Genomic DNA, 19,481 nt, shown 5'->3' on the forward strand with positions numbered 1-19,481 from the left:
TGCGTGCGCGTGCGTGTGTGTGTGTGTGCGTGTGCGTATATGTGTGGGTGCGTGTGTGTGTGTGTGTGTGTGTGTGTGTGTGGTTCTCATCCTGTAATATGTATGTGAGGTTATATACTGTATATGTGTGTAGCTTTCATCCTGTCTGTATGTGAGGGTTATATATACATATATTTTATGTACGGATGTGTGTGTGTGTGTATGGTTCTCATCCTATAATGTATGTGAGGGTTATACATATATGTTTTTTTATTACCATCTCATGTGAACCATTTAACCGTTAACAATATCTGGTTACTATAAAACAACTGGTTAACCTGACTAAATTATTGCACATCCCGAGACAGTACCCACAGTGATTCTACTGGGACACTGGTGCATTACATTCTGTAAGCTCTACGTTTGAATACAACTCATTCATTTCATTTTCATTTCATTTCAAACCTTTATTTATACTCGTGAAAGCACTGAGGTTTCCCTCATTTACAGTGATGACGAGTTAACAAAGGACACAAATATCATAACAGTTAATAATTACAATGAATTACAATTACTACAATGATGGATTAAAAACAATTACATGATTCAGTACATAGGTCAAGTGCAATGCCTTTAAACTCCATGAATGACGGGAATGTTCCGAGCTTTAGAGTCTTTTGCAGGGTATTCCATGTGTATGGAGCATCGTAGGAGAAGGCAGATTTTCCAAGCTCAGACCGAACTCGAGGCACCCTGAGCACAAGCCGATCATTCGAACGAGTTTGGTAGGTGATGCAATAGCTCCCAATAGCCGCTCTGATTTCCAGCTTGAGGGGAGACAGTGGCCTTTGTTTATAGATATTGATTTAAATTAACATTTACATTTGTCACTTAGCTGACGCCTTTAGCCAACGCGACTTTGGACGGTTTGGAGCAGGAGGGGTACATCTCAGGCAGCTAAGGGTCAGTGGCGTTGTTCGTCAAATAGTGTTGATCTTTAATATTACACTCTGAGTGCATAGTAGTATAGACATATTAGCATGATAGGTAGTAGTATAAGTATAGTAGCATAGTAGTATAGACATATTAGCATGATAGGTAGTAGTATATAAGTATAGTAGTATAGACATATTAGCATGATATGTAGTAGTATATAAGTATAGTAGCATAGTAGTATAGACATATTAGCATGATAGGTAGTAGTATATAAGTATAGTAGCATAGTAGTATAGACATATTAGCATGATAGGTAGTAGTATATAAGTATAGTAGCATAGTAGTATAGACATATTAGCATGACAGGTAGTAGTATATAAGTATAGTAGCATAGTAGTATAGACATATTAGCATGACAGGTAGTAGTATATAAGTATAGTAGCATAGTAGCATAGACATATTAGCATGACATGTAGTAGTATATAAGTATAGTAGCATAAACATATTAGCATGATATGTAGTAGTATATAAGTATAGTAGCATAGTAGTATAGACATATTAGCATGATAGGTAGTAGTATATAAGTATAGTAGCATAGTAGCATAGACATATTAGCATGATAGGTAGTAGTATAAGTATAGTAGTATAGACATATTAGCATGATAGGTAGCAGTATAAGTATAGTAGCATTGTAGTATAGACATATTAGCATGATAGGTAGTAGTATAAGTATAGTAGCATAGTAGTATAGACATATTAGCATGATAGGTAGTAGTATATAAGTATAGTAGTATAGACATATTAGCATGATATGTAGTAGTATATAAGTATAGTAGCATAGTAGTATAGACATATTAGCATGATAGGTAGTAGTATATAAGTATAGTAGCATAGTAGTATATACATATTAGCATGATAGGTAGTAGTATATAAGTATAGTAGCATAGTAGTATAGACATATTAGCATGATAGGTAGTAGTATAAGTATAGTAGCATAGTAGTATAGACATATTAGCATGACAGGTAGTAGTATATAAGTATAGTAGCATAGTAGTATAGACATATTAGCATGACAGGTAGTAGTATATAAGTATAGTAGCATAGTAGCATAGACATATTAGCATGACAGGTAGTAGTATATAAGTATAGTAGCATAAACATATTAGCATGATATGTAGTAGTATATAAGTATAGTAGCATAGTAGTATAGACATATTAGCATGATAGGTAGTAGTATATAAGTATAGTAGCATAGTAGCATAGACATATTAGCATGATAGGTAGTAGTATAAGTATAGTAGTATAGACATATTAGCATGATAGGTAGCAGTATAAGTATAGTAGCATTGTAGTATAGACATATTAGCATGATAGGTAGTAGTATAAGTATAGTAGCATAGTAGTATAGACATATTAGCATGATAGGTAGTAGTATATAAGTATAGTAGCATAGTAGTATAGACATATTAGCATGATAGGTAGTAGTATATAAGTATAGTAGCATAGTAGTATAGAGACATATTAGCATGATAGGTAGTAGTATATAAGTATAGTAGCATAGTAGCATAGACATATTAGCATGATAGGTAGTAGTATAAGTATAGTAGTATAGACATATTAGCATAATAGGTAGCAGTATAAGTATAGTAGAACTGTAGTATAGACATATTAGCATGATAGTAGTATAAGTATAGTAGCATAGTAGTATAGACATATTAGCATGATAGGTAGTAGTATACGTATAGTAGTATAGACATATTAGCATGATAGGTAGTAGTATAAGTATAGTAGTATAGACATATTAGCATGATAGGTAGTAGTATATAAGTATAGTAGCATAGTAGTATAGACATAATTATCATGATAGGTAGTAGTATATAAGTATAGTAGCATAGTAGTATAGACATATTAGCGTGATAGGTAGTAGTATATAAGTATAGTAGCATAGTAGTATAGACATATTAGCATGATAGGTAGTAGTATAAGTATAGTAGCATAGTAGTATAGACATATTAGCATGATAGGTAGTAGTATAAGTATAGTAGCATAGTAGTATAGACATATTAGCTTGATAGGTAGTAGTATAAGTATAGTAGCATAGTAGTAAGGTACATAATAGTAAAATACAGTAAGAAGATTCGTTTTCTTTTTTTCTTCTCAGATATTGTTTGAAGAAGTGGGTTTTTAGACGACAGTGGACATTTTCAGCTGTCCTCCTGACTGTGGTGGTTTCAGCTGTCCTCCTGACTGTGGTGGTTTCAGCTGTCCTCCTGACTGTGGGTTTCAGCTGTCCTCCTGACTGTGGTGGTTTCAGCTGTCCTCCTGACTGTGGTGGTTTCAGCTGTCCTCTTGACTGTGGGTTTCAGCTGTCCTCCTGACTGTGGTGGTTTCAGCTGTCCTCCTGACTGTGGTGGTTTCAGCTGTCCTCCTGACTGTGGTGGTTTCACCTCCTGACTGTGGTGGTTTCAGCTGTCCTCCTGACTGTGGTGGTTTCAGCTGTCCTCCTGACTGTGGTGGTTTCACCTCCTGACTGTGGTGGTTTCAGCTGTCCTCCTGACTGTGGTGGTTTCACCTCCTGACTGTGGTGGTTTCAGCTGTCCTCCTGACTGTGGTGGTTTCACCTCCTGACTGTGGTAGTTTCAGCTGTCCTCCTGACTGTGGTGGTTTCACCTCCTGACTGTGGTGGTTTCAGCTGTCCTCCTGACTGTGGTGGTTTCACCTCCTGACTGTGGTGGTTTCAGCTGTCCTCCTGACTGTGGTGGTTTCAGCTGTCCTCCTGACCATTGTGGAGCGAGGACCAAGAATAGCCTACTTCGCTTTGATAACCCCCCAAGAGCTCGGATATGAGTGGGTCTGAGGCGGCCAAAAGATGCAGAGCGTAGGGGTGTATTTAGAGACCATTGACCGGTAGGTAGGAGGGAGCTGTTCCCCTCGCTGCACGCTATGCCAGGTCAAGGTCCTTGAAGCGGATTCGTGCGACAATGGGAAGCCAGTGCAGCTCTCTGAGAAGTGGGGTAACGTGGGCTAATTTGGCAGATTGGAGATAACCGTTCAAGATAGCGACAGTGGATCAGGAGGCAGAGCAGTCGCCTGGTAGCCGGAAAGGTTCCCGATTCGATTCCCGCTCCTCCCGGGCAGCGTGTCAAAGCGTCCTTGAGCAAGACACTTAACCCCTAACTGCTCCCGATGTGCAGGTCGGCACCTTGCATGGTTGCCTCCACTGTGGGTTTGTGAATGTGTGAGTGAATGGGTGAATGTGAGGAACAAAATTGTAAAGCGATTTGGATAAAAGCGGTTACCGTAAATCCTCAAATAGAGGAGGGACCTCCAATAAAGGAGGGGCCTCTTATAATGGACGGGGGTGTTGATGCATTTAGACAAACACAGGCCGGTCTCTAATATAAGGTCGCAAAAAAAAGTTTTATTTTTATTTTTCGTGCCGTGATATAGAATGAGATAAACTCTTGCCAATGGAAATCAAGTGCTGCCTCCCGCTACACTGACTACCGTACATTAATGTTTCCCTCTGGTTAGCTTTAGCGCTAGCTAACGTTGTCATAATATCTAACGTTAGATCTGTGGCGTCAGCTGGATGACGTTGACTTCGTTTGCAAACGTTAACGTTCGCTATCTATATGGCATTGGCGAGGCGTTGTCCAATTGACACATTACAGACCATGATGGCTACTGCATGTAAACAACTCGATTCGATTGAGGAAGTCGAGTAGGTACCACACGCTAAACCGTAATAATAATAATGCAATAAACGTCTGAAAATGAAGGGATTATGTCCATGAGTGTCATTTTTAGAAATTAAGGCCTGCCTCTTATATAAGCCTCTCTCTAATAAAGGCCTGGTGCTCTTTGCAGCTGAGGTAAATAGAAGACCCGTCCTATATTTGAGGATTTACGGTATATAAATCCACCAAACAGCAAAGTGTGAATTATGTGTTCAGGTGGATTTCTCCTTGTTCGTGCCTCATCAGAATAACAACATGAGTGTGTTCTTCTCACCCAGCTCCCCAGCAGACTTGATGTCGATGTTGTCGTATCCGCTGCCGATGAGCACAATGATCCTCAGAGCTTTGAACTTCTCCAGGTCCTCTCTCATCAGCGTTATGGTGTGGTACATCAACGCCCCCACCGCCTCGTTCAACACCTGGACACACACAGACACAGAGATTCTTTATTATCACATCTTCACAAGTACAGGAGAGTGAAATTCAGCAATGGCAATAGAATCAAATAAAGCAATATAAGTAGCATAGAATAGCAGCATAAAAATAAAACACACATACAGATTTGTGCATCACGTGTCCTTCCAGCACGAGGACGCACAAGAGAAACAGATTGGTCAATGCGATTTTCCTCAAAATCTAACACGCTGACTGCCTTGTCAATCAAAGGAGGTCAGACTCATTATAACTTCGCCAAAAGCTAAAGTGAACCTCAACACTGACAGCATAGAAACATTAGAGCAAAGAAAACAGTGACACTGGACTTTGCAGGTTATATGAGGTACTGTAGGGAATGCATTCAGCTTCTAGACTATAGAACAACAACCGTTTATAGGAGGCAGGGAATGCATTCAGCCTCTAGAACAACAGCAGGTTATATGAGGTACGGAATGCATTCAGCTTCTAGACTATAGAACAACAGCAGGTTATATGAGGTAGGGAATGCATTCATCCGAGTCTAGACTATAGAACAACAATCTGTTGGATATACCTTTAAATTATCATTTAAACACACATGCACACACACATACAGTACACACACACACACACACACACACACACACACACACACACACACACACACACACACACACACACACACACACACACACACACACACACACACACACACACACACACACACACTCATAGAACGTGTGTGTGTGTGTGTGTGTGTGAGTGAGAGAAAGAGATGCTGTGTGTTCATGTGTCTCCATCCACATGATACCTTGTGATGTATAGCACTTGAATGCTCCTATTGTATCATTCTTAAACACACACAAAGTGTGTGTGTGTGTGTGTGTGTGTGTGTGTGTGTGTGTGTGTGTGTGTGTGTGTGTGTGTGTGTGTGTGTGTGTGTGTGTACCTTCTCGTGGATCTCCTGTGTGTGTGTGTGTGTGTGTGTGTGTGTGTGTGTGTGTGTGTGTGTGTGTGTGTGTGTGTGTGTGTGTGTGTGTGTGTGTGTGTGTGTGTGTGTGTGTATGTACCTTCTCGTGGATATCCTGTATGGACTGGGCGTTGCAGAAAGCCATGGTGGCCACGTCCTTGAGGATGGGCAGCTCCACCGCACAGTCCTGCCCGTCCAGCAGAGCCACGAGGGGGCGTGGGTGCATCGGCCCGTTCATGATGGGCGGTCGGATGCCTGCACACACATTTTAAATATTTAACTTAAATCTGCCATTAAATGTATCGACATATCGAGGGCTGTCTTAAATACTTCGAAGCGTCGTTCGATAGGCACAGGTTTCGAATGGGAAAATAAAATTTGAATATATATAAAAAGCTTTTTTTTCTTTTTTTAATCAATTTATTTTGTATTAAATTTTTTTTATTTACCCCCCCTCCCACCTGCAAAATCATGCGCCTCCAATGCAACGAACGAAGGTTGCAACATAATTATGTAATGTAATGTAATGTTGTTGGCTGTGTAACGGAGAGCAGCCGCCCAGGGAGCGCATTCGACTCATTATTCATTTAATTAATTAATCCAATCCAATCCACTTTATTTATAGAGCACATTTAAAAACAACAAAGTTGACCAAAGTGCTGTACAAGTCCCACAACATAAGATACAATTTTTTTGTATATAAAATAAAATAAGAATATAATACATTTTTATTTTATTAAAAGAAAATCCCGAAGCTTCGTATTAAAATCGAATCTCGGCCCTGAAGCTTCGATTGCCATAAAAAGCTTCGAAGGTCAGCCCTACACATATCATGGTTTTGGCTCAACATGGCTCAAAAGTGGTTAGTACTGTTGCCTCGCAGCTAGAAGGTCCTGGGTTCAGACCCCAGCAGGGGGCCTTTCTGTGTGGAGTTTGTACGTTCTCCCCGTATTTGCTTTGGGTTTCCTCCCACACTAAAAAGACATGCATGCTAGTGTAGCAGGGTGGATTATCCCTGCTTCGTGGGAACTGTGGTGCACGGTCACTAGGTAGCGAGACACAGTAGAACGCTGGCCAGCTGCACCTCCGTCTTTGGGGTCAGGAGCGTCAACTGGAGGCTGGCAGTGGGAGTGTATGGGGCCCAGGATTTACAAACCTAGTCCGGTACTCTGGTCTTCCTCTCTCTTCCAGGGCAGTCAGCAGTACTCCCCAACACGCCCTCACTCTCCCCAATTGTCCCCTTAGCACCCCCCCACACCTAGTGACTGGATGGTAAATAAATAACTTGGTTCCCCCCACAAGCAGTACCCTCCCTCATTAACACCAGAAACCTTACAGTGGGAAAGGGAAGGTTAAATAGGAAGGGGTTAATAATATATATTACCCGCATCAAAGGGTTAAGATTAGGCTCAATAAAAGACACACACACCGTGCTCCCATTCAGTCTGATTATTATTGCACCATTGTTCTCGTTACACAATAGTTACGGTCTGGTGATTATTGCACCATGGTTATCGTTACACAATAGTTACAGTCTGGTAATTATTGCACCATGGTCATCGTTACACGATAGTTACAGTCTAGTAATTATGTAATTACGCCCTAGGCACCAAGTGCTCTCGCTGTACCCAGACTAAGTGCTGCCCACGTCTGGGCTAGACACAGTATCAATACCTTCCCTAAGGGTTTACATATACTGCTCTAGTACTCCGCAATATGGGGAAAGAAGGGAGGACATAGGGGAGGAATAGAAGGGTTCACTGAATGGGAAAATATTATTACACCAACACGGTATCACACTCAAAAGAAATAAACAGAAAGCAAAAGAGTGGGCCCACAAAATACCAGTAAAAGTCCTATCTTAATGCCGGCATGTATTGTTTGGGGTACCCCTATGGAGTTAAAGTTTTGATCATCAATATTTGATCAATACAAAGGTTAATACATTCCTAACATGTACCATGAATTTCTTTTGCAGATGTCATCATGGCTTCTCCATTGTTAGCTAAAAATGATAACTCCTCTCATCCTCCGCAACACACTTCTCATATAATGCAACATTTTAATGGGTGTTTCGGTAATGAGAACTTCTCTTTCGGCAATGCTAATTTGGTAACACATCACATAACTTTGTCATTAAATAGTAATAATTGGTAACACTTCAACATTAAGTGTTCATAAGGTTGTAATTACATAGTAATAATAAAATGTGTATCATCAACAGTTCATTTTGATGTAATTTACTAACTTTCCTGTTTCATTGCAGACAGTCAGCCACTGAGAAAAAGAAAGCGTTAGCAAAGGCTAGGCTAGCAAAATTCAGAGAAAAGGTTTACAACAACCCTGACCTGCTGGACGAGTACAGAAGGAAGGAGAGAGGTTAGGGGGGTTGTAAATGGTACAGTCATTAGCAAACATGCTAGTTTATAGGAAGCCTCATACAAGCCATTTAGTTGATAGGATGTCCAGCTTTCTGGCCCTTACTAGAGGATGTGTACACACTCACACTTTGTAAGCCATTCAGTCCCTACTGTAGGACACACATATGCACACACACTAGTGTAGTCTGTCCATATATGTTTTTCCTAATTTTATGGTATGCTTCCTTTCCATTTCTAGATATCAAAAACGAAAGGAAAATGGTAAGATCAAGAAAATCCAAACAATATGAAAGGAAACAAAAACAATGGAGAGAAAATTCGAACAGGCATTATGCTAAAAAGAAAACACTGAATGCCATCTTGGATTTGACCCCTCCCTCCATCAATAAGCCAGATGCCGCACAGGTACCGGAGCAAGATGGAGGCCTACCGGTACCACCAAGCCCCCCAGAACTGCCATCAAACTGCCCAACACCAGAGCAGACGTCCACCCCCAAAGCAAGAAGAAAAAGGAGGATGCAGGATGTCCAGGTAGTACCAAGCCCTCCCGAGCCACCTTTGAACTGCCCAACACCAGAGCAGACCTCCACCCCCAAAGCAGGAAGAAAAAGGAAGGCAACCATAACCTCACTGAGGTCAAAACTGAGGGCGACAAAAGATCAACTGGAAATCCAGTCCCGAAAATACTCTAACCTAACGAAGCAGCTTAGAAGGCTACAAGAAAAAACAAAAAAGGACCAGCACCTTTGATAGGCACCATTGAGAAGAGAGCCACCCACCGGAGAGAGCCCAAGACCCTGCCCAACAACAGCCAGAGACGATTGATGGGACATGTCGTGAGTCGTTTCTTGCACCAGGATGACAACTCAACCGTCATCAATGGCAAAACAGGGGAAGTCCGCAAGAAAGGACAAGTGTTGAGGAAGAGGGCACTGACTGACACTATGGAGAGACTACATGTTAAATTTTTCAGTCAGCATCCTCACTACACACTCTCAAGGGCTCAGTTCTGCAGACTGAAGCCCTTTTGGACTGTGAGACCCAACGTTTCCCAAAGAGAAACCTGTGCCTGCAAAATCCACAAGAATTTCCAATTCAAAATCAAGAAGCTTCACCAGCTTGGGATTGTTGCCACACCATCCACAACTGAAATAGTTGAGTCCTGTGTCTGCAGCTCAAGTGATATGGAATGCATGTAGAGAAGGTGCATTCAATGCCAAGGCAAAACCTTCCCTACAACTATTGATCCATCAACCAAGGGAAACATAATTTCCTGGGACCAGTGGGTTACCCGGACAGGTAAAATCACAAAAAAGGGAAAAGATGGTGCACTGGAGGAGACGAATGTCAAAAACACAGCACTGGAGAAGACACACACATCTATCGACAAACTTGTTGACCTCACTCAGGACCATGTAAATAAACTGGCCATTCATGTGTATAACATCCAGCACCAGTTCCAGAGGCTGAAGTCACTCAAGGAGAGCCTTACTGAGAAAGAGGTGGCCGTCCACATTGATTACAGTGAGGTGACCACCCACACTATTGTAATCTATACTATTTATTTTTATTTATTTATTATTTATTCTGCCAATTTTTGTCCAGTAACTTCTGCCAGAGCTTTCACACCACACACAAGTGTAAGGTATCAAAACGACCGGCTTGAGGGCGGCTAAGTGGCGCAGTGGGAAAGGCGCTCGCCACTAACGCAGGAGATGCTGGGTTCAAGCCCAGCTCTCTGCGTTGCTTCCGGCTTGGCTGGTCGTTCATACTAATACAATTGGCAGTATTAGGGGGTGGGAAAGCCGGTGGGGATCGGACGTTGTGGACAGCGACTCCTACAGGTCGGTTGGTGCGCCTGTACAGCAGAATCAGGAAGTAACGGGGGCAGCATGAGCCTCCCACGCGTTACTACTCGCCACTGAGAGATCGCGCTGTACAGGTGAAAAGATGCAACGGCTGCCTCCTCGTGTACCAGAGGGGACACGTGATGCAAGGCTTCGTCATCACTGCAGCCGACCAGTGGGAGGCATGGTCTGGCAACGTTCGTGACAGGGGAGGGGTGAATTGAAGGGAGAATTGGCGAGGCGAAATTGGGATGGGAGAAAAATAGAAAATAAATGGGAGAAAAAGTGAAAAAAAAAAAAAAAAACGAACGACCGGCTTGGTTCAACTCGAGTTGCTATAACTTTTTGGAAAGTTTCACCGAACCGTTTGGTTACAAATCGACTTTAAACAGGAAATGTTGGTCATAAGGAATGAATGGCAGAACATTCTAGAACATTTGTGATGTCACAGTATGATGTCATAATAGATCATTCTAGACCATTTGTGATGTCACAGTATGATGTCATAATAGCACAATCTAGATTCTAGAACATTTGTGATGTTACAGTATGATGTCATAATAGAACATTCTAGAACATTTGTGATGTCACAGTATGTCATAATAGAACATTCTAGAACATTTGTGATGTCACAGTATGATGTCATAATAGAACATTCTAGAACATTTGTGTATCTATTCAACAATTCATAGAACCTCTCCCGTTGGCCGGCGGTGCACAGGCATCACCCACACTTTACAATTTCCCCGCGCGGACAGCTAGCTAGCCGTTGTGGACACTCACCTTAGGCATCTTGTTTGAGAAATACAGGCTTCTGTCTATGTGTTCTTTAGTCTATCTGTCTGTCTGAACAGGACTGATTAGTCCTGTTTCAAGATGCACAATGAGATCTTCTGAGAATTGTTGAATAGATACAAATGTTCTCAAATGTTCTATTATGACATCATACTGTGACATCACAACTGAACATGTTTGAGTTCCATTTGAATAATATAAATAATAATGTTTGGTAAGGCTGTCCCCGAAGTTTTTGGGATTCAAACTTCACGGACGTTCGAACCTTCGTTTTTAATTAAAAAAAAATATTATACTTTTATTTGTATTTTTTTCATCCTCAAACTAAATCCTCAATTTGAATAAAGTGATTAATCTGATTAAACGGACGTTCGAACCTTCGTTTTTAATAAAAAATTTAAATTAAATAAAAGTATACTTTTTTTAATATCCTCAAATACAGTGATTCATCCGATTAAATTAGTATTTTTTCATTCAGTATTCAATATTGTCTGATTCAATATTAACATTCAGTATTCAATAGTGTCTGATTCAATATTAACATTCAGTATTCAAGTAGAACAGCTAGCTAGACGTTGTGGACACTCACCTTAGGACTCTTAATGCAGGCTTCAGTCTATGTGTCAGTCCTGATTCTTCTTCAGAATGAGATCTGCTGCGAGAATTGTTAGAATTGTTCTATATATAAAACACAAATGTTCTAGAATGTTCTATTATGACATCATAATCAGTAAGGATATCCTCTTTCATTGGTCTATGTTGACCACGCCCCCATGGATCGGCTCCTCCCCTTCAGGGGATTCATCTTGATGCTTAGGCCACGCCCCCTTTTTGTATCTTTTGAACCGCTTGTCGTAGAGTTGACTGAACCACACTTGTAATTAGTGTGGGTGACACTAATGTTCTAGAATGTTCTATTATGACATCATACTGTGACATCACTAATGTTCTAGAATGTACTATTATGACATCATACTGTGACATCACAAATGTTCTAGAATGTGCTATTATGACATCATACTATGACATCACAAATGTTCTAGAATGTCTATTATGACATCATACTGTGACATGACAAATGTTCTAGAATGTACTATTATCATACTGTGACATCACAAATGTTCTAGAATGTCCTGCCATTCATTCCTTATGGACCGAAAGTTCCCGTTTAAAGTCGTTTTGTAGCCAAACGGGTTATTTTCCAAAAAGTAATAGCAACTCGAGTTGGACCAAAAAAAGCTCTGGCAGGAGTTACTGGACAAAAATCGGCGGAATAAATAATAAATAAATAGTATAGATTACAATAGTGTCCCCACACTAAAGGCCCTCCCATAGTCGAGCAGACTGTACACAGAGCAGACTCTGCGGAGGTCCGCGCGGACTCTTTGAGCTTTTGATCTCAGCGGACGTCCGCACGCCAGAAAATAGGAGCTTCGCACTTTGCACTCTGCTGTGGGTCTGCTTTGACTCCCTTTGGGTCCGCGCGGACCTCCGCAGAGTTGCTCTGTGTACAGTCTGCTCGACTATGGGAGGGCCTTGACGCGCGGACGTCCGCTGAGATCAAAAGCTCAAAGAGTCCGCACGGACCTCCGCGGAGTCTGCTCTGTGTACAGTCTGCTCGACTATGGGAGGGCCTTAACTATAGCTGTAAGTACACCAGGGAAGTGAAAGACACCCACTTTGGTGTCGGGAACCAGCAAGTGACGCTTCATACTGGGGTCAAATGGGGGGGGGAGTGGGGGACTTGTGGAGTATTTTGCCTCTCTGTCAGCGTCCCTAAAGCATGATGCTGTTGCAACGTGGGCTCATCTTAATCCAGTGCTCAAGTCCATCCGGGAGGAACATCCAGAAGTGAAGCACATCCATTTTATTTCAGATGGACCCACCTCCCAGTACCGCAACAAGACAGCGTTCTATCTGGCCTCGACAGTGCCTTTCATGAGAGGGTTTGAATATGTCACCTGGAACTTCTCAGAGGCATCTCATGACAAGGGTGCCCCTGATGGGGTAGGGGGTGCACTCAAGAACCTAGCAGACCGGCTTGTTGCTTATGGAACTAGCATCCCAGACACCAACACACTGCATGAGCAACTGGCAGCCTGTACCGGTTCCGCAACTATAAGTTACTTCCGGGGTAGGCCTGATTGGCCCCGACAGGCACGTGACAGGCGCGGCCACGCCCCGGCCCCGCGGCAGCCTCAGGACGCACAACGAGGCTGCTGAGAGCTGTCGCGCGGAAATAGGCTGTCTATTGCCATTCTCTAAGACAAACTCTAACCTTAACCAGCTCCTTAACAGCGCCTAAACGTAACCCTTTAACCTTAAGCAACTCCGAAACTATGCCTAACCTTAACCATGCCTAACCTTAACCATAAGGCATAACCAACTCCGAAAGAATATTGCCATTCTCTAAGACAAACTCTAACCTTAACCAGCTCCTTAACAGCGCCTAAACTTAACCTTTCTAACCATAACCAACTCCGAAACAATGCCTAAACTTAACGGCGAACGAATGCACGTTAAAAAAAAATAAAAAATTTGAAGGGAATCGAACTCGCCAGCAACGGACGGTAGGATCCACACCAATGCAACGCTGCCAATTGAGCTATTTCTGGATAGTGAAAAAGGGCGTATTACTACATAATGCTGCCGCGGAGCGTGCCGCGCGGCAGAGAAAGTTGCGCGTCCTGAGGCTGCCGCGGGGGCGTGGCCGCGCCTGTCACGTGCCTGTCGGGGCCAATCAGGCCTACCCCGGAAGTAACTTATAGTTGCGGAACAGTAAGAAGAAAAAGAAGGTGAAGAAGGAGAAGAAGGAGAAGAAGAAGAGCCCATAAAAAGAATTGCGGAGGGCAGTAATACGCCACGATGCGTCTACTCTGCCGGAAATTCAAAAAAGAAGAAAGAAGAAGGCCAACTGGCAACACACTCATCTGTAAGGCTATACATGGTAACAGAGGATGAGATCATTTCGGCCCAGGATTTGATTCCTCCATCCCTAAATACAGTACGCGTATGGCAATGCAAGCAGAGATGATCCACAGAGACTGTGTACCTGAGACCCATACCTGAGACGTTGAATAAACTGATAAGGGGAGAAACAACAATGGAGTTGGTGAGTCGTTAATAGCAGGACGCCACAATAATATTACTGTATTAGTATATATATTTTTGGAGACAAAAAAGAGACTATATAAACAACATTCAGATAAAACTTTTAATATTTCTCACAAGATAGTTTCCACATTCAGTTCCCAATGAGTTTGAGTTGAGTTCACAGATCGTTTATGAAGCCAGTGCACAACTATCGTGCTACGTCCATCTCATCTCTGCCGTAAACAGCGGTTATGAGAACGGTGGCGTAGTGCCGTCAGCGGAGAGGCAGTGTGTCTACATGAACCACGGGAATGAGAACGAGTAGGACAGACAGTCGAACGGAAAGCCAAGCGGTTCTGTGTGACGCTTTAGTGGTATACTGCACAGATATAAAGGCTAGATGACTCACCCGCGCTGCCTGCCGCCCAATGGAGACCGACGTTGTCACATGGCGGCCATCTTGCCACAGGCAGCACACCCACTCATAACATGAATGTCTTTGGTGCACGGACTATTGAAATAACCACAGCTTGCTCAATTCTCAACCGATTTGCAAACGGTTTGGTTTGTTATAAACGCCAGAGATGTAGTTATCATACTTATAATAATATAACAGGACTTTCATGTGAAAATCATTTCAACATGTCCAAGCATCCTGAATCATAGCCACGTTAATAACGTTTGTAATAAACCAAACCGTTTGTAAATCGGTTGAAAATGTTGCAAGCTACAGTATGGTTATTTCAATAGTACATGCACCATAGACATTCATGTTATGAGTGGGCGTGCTGCCTGTGACAAGATGGCCGCCGGTGAACTACGCTGGCGACTCTGCCTTGCACCATCTAGTTATATATATCTATGGTATACTGTACCTACAGTGTAATGTTCTGTTTTAAAACAGCTTGAGAGAATCAGCCAATCGACGACTGACAGCAGCTTCAAATTTAAGTGCGACCGCTACCTTTTTTAGCGGTAATGTCCGTTCTAAAGTATTCACATGTAATGGTCTACAAGATTAATTGAATCCATTCTCTAAAAAGGCTGACTTGCTGTCAGTCAAAGGGCAGTGCCATATGTCTCTGTGTATTGCACTCTAGAAGCTAAATACGTACCTGGGATCAGTTTGGCCATATTGGCCATACCGCAGTAAATTATTGCTGTAATTTACCGGCTTATAGTTTAAGCTGTGGCCTGATTGCCATTACATGTAAGTTATTACTTTACAAAATGAAGAAGAAACGGTCCACAGATGTGCATTGCCTACGCTGTTGAAAACATTATTAAACTATACAGTTTGTGTAATTGTTGTACTTTACAATTACATTTTGGCAACATAGTTGTTTTTGTTTTGGGCAGTCAGCACAGTCAGTTACATTCAAAAAATATATCATTGGTCTCAAAAAGATGCTGAACATTCAGGAAAGAAAAACATTGGGATTGTTGACCTTCAGAGTAGATTTTTTTCACTTCAATGAAACATAAAAAAAGAAGAAAAAAAACATCCTCAACAAAATGAATGGCCGAGAGAGAGAGAGAGAGAGAGAGAGAGAGAGAGAGAGAGAGAGCGAGAGAGAGAGAGAGATTATTTCTTACAGTCCAGTGTTAAATCCCACATGGTTCTGAGAGGCCCAGGATCACGTGGTCTTCTGACAAAAGGTCCTTTCCTACTGCTTCCCTTTGGGACCTTGCAGCTCTACTGTTAATCCACAAAGCACCAAAACACCGGGAAGGCCATACTGTATCCTCCATACTGCATCAGTGTGTACAACTTCTCCTAACATCAACCGGGAAGGACATACTGTATCCATACTGCATCAGTGTAGTACAACTTCTCCTAACATCAACCGGGAAGGACATACTGTATCCATACTGCATCAAGGTAGTACAACTTCTCCTAACATCACCCAGGAAGGACATACTATATCCATACTGCATCAGTGTAGTACAACTTCTCCTAACATCACCCGGAAAGGACATACTGTATCCATACTGCATCAAGGTAGTACAACTTCTCCTAACATCACGGGAAGGACATACTGTATCCATACTGCATCAAGGTAGTACAACTTCTCCTAACATCACGGGAAGGACATACTGTATCCATACTGCATCAGTGTAGTACAACTTCTCCTAACATCAACCGGGAAGGACATACTGTATCCATACTGCATCAGTGTAGTACAACTTCTCCTAACATCAACCGGGAAGGACATACTGTATCCATACTGCATCAAGGTAGTACACCTTCTCCTAACATCACCCAGGAAGGACATACTATATCCATACTGCATCAGTGTAGTACAACTTCTCCTAACATCACCCGGGAAGGACATACTGTATCCATACTGCATCAAGGTAGTACAACTTCTCCTAACATCACGGGAAGGACATACTGTATCCATACTGCATTAAGGTAGTACAACTTCTCCTAACATCACCCAGGAAGGACATACTGTATCCATACTGCATCAGTGTGTACAACTTCTAACATCACACGGGAAGGACATACTGTATCCATACTGCATCAGTGTGTACAACTTCTCCTAACATCACCGGGCTAACAAAACAAAAATGACTTTAAGGCACTTCAATCAACGTACAGTAAATCACTTTGCTAGGAGTTTCTAGACTAATCATTACAACATTATACAATGAGATCACCAGCCAATTGTTTTTCAGGGATCCTGTAAAGATAGCTACTGTACAATACTGCACTACAGGCACGACTACTGTAACCGTTGCATAGATAGGGGGAGGGGGGGGGTTGTAACCAGTCTCTCAGTACAGCCAGTATGGTGCTATTGATAGATATTAACAGTGGGCTACAATTTAGTACTGTGCTACAATTAGTTAAAACGGTAGAAATATACAATGACAGTACATCTTAAAGTAACTACAATCGATCATACAATATTTCGTATGCATTTGAAAACCCTAAATAGAATAGTTAGTATAGGCTTATATAAAACAAAAGAAAAAAACATTGGTTAACAAACCACTTTTTCAATTCATGGACGCCATTCCAGTGTTTTGACATAAATTGTCTTCATCTTCATATAAAATCCCCCCAGCAGTCTCCTTATAGTCCTTAATATAAATGTTCACATAATTGGAAAAAAAGAAATTAAAAAGAATTATAAATCCTGAATACCTCAAATGCAAAATGGATTGACAGTCATATCATAACAAAGGTGTAACAAAATAATAATTTAGGAAATGGATGGACAATATTAAAAATGAGATAATAGCTCTTAGTGGAACACATTTCTAATGCGCTGTCATGTACGGTATGTGCATCAGCAGGGACGCTTCTACTGCCGGTATTGCTGACTTCTCTTTTTTTTTTTTAAACAACAACAACAACAACAACAACAAAAAATGAAGCAGGTGAGACGAGCAGCTACTGTAAGTAAGCCAGACAAATACATGTTGAAAACTGATTTCAGAATCCATTCACTTCGCCTGCATTAAAAGCCACACAGCAGATAATAATTTATTGATTTGCTTTTCTAATATAATATAATTTATTGATCTATTTTACCATAAATTCTTAGTTCATATGCGGTTTGATATTTCTTCTATCCTGTGTATGTGTGTGTGTGCGTGTGTGTATATGTGTGTGTGTGTGTATGTATATGTGTGTGTGTATATGTGTGTGTGTGTGTATATGTGTGTGCGTGTGTGTGTATATTTATGTGTGTGCACATGTGTCAGGATTATTATTATAATAATAATAATATCTGTATATTTACTTTGAACTGTTTTTTTTGAGTTTGGGTTTTTCGGAAATGTTTCATTTAGGTTTTTATTCTATTTAAATATTAATTTTTAAGTTGGATATCATTGTTCCTGCGGGGAATGTCTTGGTATCATCTGTCTTATGTCCACAGAGAATATTGCCTTTGCCTGTATCAACAGTAATCCTCTCATCTATTACTCCAATCCTCATGTCATCGAAAGACTGATAACTGAGAAGAATTCATGTTGGTTTTTCTCCTGTATGTTTTTTTACAGACAGAGATCGTAGTTTCAGCTTAGATTCTGTTTTGTAACGCACTTTAGTTTCATGGTAGCGTCAGTCTGGGTTTACAGCAAGGGGGATATGTACACGGATGCACAGTGGTGGAAGAAGTACACACAGTTCCTTTACTTAAGTAAAAGTAGAAATACCCAGATAAATGAGTACTCTGGTCAAAGTAAAAGTCCTCCATTCAAATTCTACTTAAGTAAATTGAATGTACTTAAGTATCTAAAGTAAAAGTATGCATTCTACATAACGTTGGAGCATTAAATCCTCGATCCATTGACCTCTAAAAGCTATGTTAAAGTGGTATGTGATCCAGTTATGCTGCTCTGATTAAAGGTGATGTTAAAGTGGTATGTGATCCAGTTATGCTGCTCTGATTAAAGGTTATGTTAAAGTGGTATGTGGGCCAGTTATGCTGCTCTGATTACGTCCTCTTGAAGTTGAAATATTTCCTTTGAAATGTAGTGAAAGTAAAAGCATAAAGTTCCCTAAAATGAAAATACTCACGTAAAGTACAAGTCGCTCAAAATTGTACTTAAGTACAGTACTTGAGTAAAAGTACTTTCCACCACTGCAGATGCGCGTGTACGCGGATATATGAATGAAGTATTGATCTGCAACTGATATCAGTCAATGAAGACATTTCGATTGGAGAAAACTCAGCTGGTGGGTGAAACAACGTGGAAAATACAACGGTGATGTCTGCACATCTTCATAAGGCATCGGCACATTTCAAGTTCACTCTAAGACACGAGGAGTGTAAAACAGTGTAAAGAAATAAATAAGTCTATCCTTACTTCTATTATTGCTATTGATTTAGACAAGCAGTGTTTATCACACCGCAAAACATCTACGCTTCCTTCTGACCATGATTTCTACCTTCTCCCCTAGATTCTTTGCTCAAAAGAAATAATACAAAATAATAATAATAATAATCAAGCCTCTAACCCCGTTTTTTAAATATCAAAACTTCTACTTTCCATCTCATTGTCATCAAAGTATCGATTAAAACCAGAGTACTTAAAAAAAAATCAGTCCTTCAATTAAGGTTCCGGGCTTGACGAGACAAAAATATCACAAAATAAAGCGACATGTGAGTGAAAAAGATTAAATATATGTAAACACTGGAAAAATAAACAGACAACAAACAAACAACTAACAAAAAAAAAGAAAAGGAATGAATTTGCCTCTCCAGCGGCTGAGAACGTGTTAGCTACTGACACAGACACTCAACGTGGGATGGAGAGGGCTGGAGGAGATGCAGGTGGGATTTCATTTCTCTACCAGCAGGGGGTG

General features: G+C 41.2%; 1 protein-coding gene across 1 annotated transcript in view; it reads right to left on the reverse strand.

The window, feature by feature from the left end:
* The window catches only part of LOC311244175 (C-terminal-binding protein 1-like), a gene marked incomplete at both ends in the record, with an annotated part of 71,080 nt that extends 55,791 nt beyond the window's left edge, over positions 1–15,289 (reverse strand). The window contains 3 exons of the mRNA XM_084333582.1: positions 4,930–5,074; positions 6,140–6,294; positions 15,271–15,289. Coding sequence (XP_084189708.1) covers positions 4,930–5,074; positions 6,140–6,294; positions 15,271–15,289 — 319 coding nt within the window. The remainder of the gene's footprint in view (positions 1–4,929; positions 5,075–6,139; positions 6,295–15,270) is intronic.
* Between the last annotated feature and the right edge of the window lie 4,192 nt (positions 15,290–19,481).

The sequence above is a fragment of the Notolepis coatsorum genome (genome assembly GCF_963971535.1).
Source record: "Notolepis coatsorum genome assembly, chromosome: 17".
NCBI classification, from domain to species: domain Eukaryota; kingdom Metazoa; phylum Chordata; class Actinopteri; order Aulopiformes; family Paralepididae; genus Notolepis; species Notolepis coatsorum.